Here is a 3,413-nt window from a genome sequence, read left to right as displayed (position 1 = left end):
TAGAACAGTGCTTAGTGCACTATTATGCCCTTTTTTCAATCGCATCTCCGTTATGCCCCTCTTTTCTGGAGTACGTGTTGCGTTATTCAATTTGAGCGTATTTTCAAGCTTCAAAAAAAGGTGTTCGTTACTCACTTACGCAGTAAGTAAACAGTAGACCCCCACCGCCAGGATTTCTTTAAAAGATTTAAAATTTTTAACACTTCCTTCTTTATTCATATTTGAATCTATTTGTTTAATACGTATAAGCATGTTACAGCTTCTTCAGAGACATCACTTCAGAGTTACCTACTTGGGAACGCAGAGCATGATCTTTATCTTCCAACCCCTCGCTCACAGCTAGTAAAAAAATCGATTTTGTATAATGCAAACAAATGCACAATCTGCCATTAGAAATCAAGTCCATACCTTCCTTTCCCTCATTTCGCTAAGCATTAAAATCGTACTTACTGGGGACAATGCCAAAATACTGGAGAGCCTTGTATGCAGAAAACGACTTCTTTACTCATACTTAAATTTCCCACACATTTTTTCAATTAAAACAAAAATAATTTTTTTAACATTTTATTGTTCGCGCTTGTTTTGCATACTCATTTTTTACCTTTTGACCTTATATACATTTTACTGTATATTCATTTTCCTTTCTTATCTTATTTACTAATTTATTTGTTTTTTTTTACAATTTTGTTAAATTGTATAAAGTATCGTGTTTGTTTTCTTTCTGTTTATATTTTTTGTTGTATTTTTGTATTCTCTTATTCTTAGTTATACTTAGGCTTTATCTACAAATTGTAAAAGTTTTTGATAATAAAGCATTATATTATTATTATTTCTTGAAGGGAATAATTCAGAAATCTCTAGACAAAAAACAACAAAGTAGATACCACTGAAAATAGAAATAAACGTCCTTTAAATCGATGTGCCACTTGACTCCTATTCCCATTTAAGATTCTTACAAAAACACACAATTAACTTTTATGCACACATTATAACCTGTGAACCTAAACACTATAAACCTTTTCAAGGAAACATTGAGAACTTTTATACCATCAGACACATCTAACCTTAAACCTGTGGAAAAACTTTTTTTTATACTTAAAAAAATAATAAGAATCATTATTAAATAATAATTATTTAATACTTAAAGAACAACAACAGTAATTAATAGACCCTTTTTTATCATTTACAGAGACACCTACTAAAATATTTGTTTGTCTATACAGTTGAAAGCACATAGCTTAAACATTTATTTTTTAAGAGAAAAACAATTTAATACTGTAATTAACAAAAAACATGAGAAGATACTTTTAAAATCACAGTAAAACAATCAGAAAAAAATATGGAATGATTCAAAATATGAACTTCTAAAACTCCTTAATCTACCTCATATATTTTTTTACTTAGCACAAACATTTTACAAGATATATATATAACAACTTATACTAAAAATTTTAATAATGCAATGTAATATAACTGCTATATTTTTTAAAGAAACATGATCAAATATATTGTACAATTTTAATGACAATAGTTTATAGAACAATAAATTTATGGTGAGTATAAACCAAAATTTATGAAGCCAGAATGTTAATGGTTTAAAAAAGAATATCCTCATCACCTTCATCCAGAATGTTAGCCGGTTGGTTGTTCTGCTCCTCTAGCAATCCTTTAGCTCTGAGTTCTGCCTTAATCTTTTCAGTTTTAGCCTTTGCAATCTTCTTTTTATCCTGAATCTTCTTTAAGCGATAGAATTCTTCTCTCTCTACTTCATCAAGTTCTGAGATGATGTATTGCAGAGTGTTCTCAATTTTTGGAATGATTACTGAAAAAAATAAACTTAAAATAAATGAAAATCACTATTATTCTTGGAATATACCATGCTCTATAGCATTCACTCTTCTGTTAGTGATCTTGATCACCTCATCAAGGGTTACGAAAGAAGTTTGCAAAGAAGCAAGTTCTACCAATAGTTTTACTGCATTTTGGTAATTTTTCTTCAGCTTAGCTAATTGCTGTCCTCCCCTAGCCAATCCAGCTAACTCATAAGTGTCAGTGCCATCTTGGTAGCATTCAAAAACTGGTAGAGTTACACCTAAAAATTAATTATTTTTTAGTAAAGAAATATTAAATAAAACCTTAACATAATAAGAAAATTCATTATTATGTAGGACTTTTTACCAGCGACATTGTCTTTCTTTGTCCTAATTTTAATTTGGGCCTTTGTGACATTTTGTAGGACAACTTGGTTAAAATCTCCTGTAGTGAACTTGGCCTCAGCAAGGGAAAATGCTGCCTCTTTCATTACTTCTCCCATGAGAGTTTTGGTCTAAAATTTAGGGGTAGTTAAGTTTAGAAATTTAAAAAAATCTGTGTGAATAATTTTTACCTCTATGATTTTGCTCAAAATCATACGGAATCTCATTTGCAAAGCATCAGCTTTTTTCTTTAAAAGATTATGACCTGTTTGGGCTCCCTTTAGTCTGATTTTCATCAACATTTGAGCTCTAAAATTTAAGTGAATTGACTAAAGTGAACATGTATTAAAGACAATATATATATTAAAAAAATTAAGGATCTCGAGAATTAAGCAGATTTATAACCCTTCAAAACGCAACCCCTGGATGGAACTGGCAGGAAACGCCCTACTTTCTGAAGGGACCCCTCTTGTTAGTCTTCTTCATTTTTGTAATTGCAAATATTTTTATTCATGCAACTCTACTTACCCTCTGGAAGGGAAAATTGGTAATCTATCGTTCTGAGACATATTGCAAGACTATTAAATAAAATGCACTAAAATATTTAAGACTTAGTTGGATTTCTGCTTCATGAATTTTGGGAAACTCACGAGACTAGTCAGCTGACAAACAAATCAGCTGACTGTCAGATGCAATGTGACAGCTGACCGTGATACGCACAGGTGACAGTGACAATAGTAGGAATGGGCATGATCTAAACGGTGATGTCAATCTTTAGCTGTTGACAAAAAAAGTTGACGTTTATCCAAAGGCGAAACGTCCTAAATTTGAGAGTACCATTTATATATAGGGTGTCCCAGATATTTGGACAATCTCATCAGAAGTTTATTTAAAAGTCTGCGTCTTAGGAACGAACTACGTCTAACCTTTATACCAACCTCCACGATTTATACTATTTTGTTCTGTGTAATAAAAGTATAAAAAAATATTTTTAGATACATATTGTCAACCAAATTAATTACACTCAGTATAAAACAAATAATTTTCACTGTTATAATTTCTAAACAATTAATAATTACTAATCAATTTTACAACCGAATTTGCGAAGCACAAAATGCAACCTTAGCAAATGTGCGTATTTCATCTTTATTTTACTATGGATCCTTGACATAATTTTTAGGTATAAATACAAGCTCGAAATCTAGGGAAATTATCAGT

At 30.6% G+C, this 3,413-nt stretch overlaps 1 protein-coding gene across 1 annotated transcript; it reads right to left on the bottom strand.

The window, feature by feature from the left end:
• Positions 1 to 1,371: 1,371 nt before the first annotated feature.
• Positions 1,372 to 2,891, bottom strand: LOC126744154 (V-type proton ATPase subunit D-like). Its single transcript, XM_050451514.1, has 5 exons — positions 2,724 to 2,891; positions 2,387 to 2,504; positions 2,179 to 2,326; positions 1,877 to 2,092; positions 1,372 to 1,822 (listed from the first exon to the last, which is right to left on the bottom strand). The coding sequence occupies exons 1-5, from the start codon at positions 2,762 to 2,764 to the stop codon at positions 1,596 to 1,598; spliced, it is 750 nt and encodes a 249-aa protein (XP_050307471.1). The 5' UTR covers positions 2,765 to 2,891; the 3' UTR covers positions 1,372 to 1,595.
• Positions 2,892 to 3,413: the final 522 nt, after the last annotated feature.

Source organism: Anthonomus grandis, chromosome 13 (assembly GCF_022605725.1).
Source record: "Anthonomus grandis grandis chromosome 13, icAntGran1.3, whole genome shotgun sequence".
Lineage (NCBI taxonomy): Eukaryota > Metazoa > Arthropoda > Insecta > Coleoptera > Curculionidae > Anthonomus > Anthonomus grandis.
This window is presented reverse-complemented; position numbering and strand designations above follow the sequence as displayed.

Bases quoted from the DNA above. Each gene is read 5' to 3' on its own strand.
- LOC126744154 (XM_050451514.1), bottom strand. From the start codon at position 2,764: ATGTCTCAGAACGATAGATTACCAATTTTCCCTTCCAGAGG. The intron at 2,327-2,386 runs GTAAAAATTATT...CCTAAATTTTAG, and splicing joins TTTTGAGCAAAATCATAGAG to ACCAAAACTCTCATGGGAGA. The intron at 1,823-1,876 runs GTATATTCCAAG...TATTTTTTTCAG, and splicing joins AGTGAATGCTATAGAGCATG to TAATCATTCCAAAAATTGAG.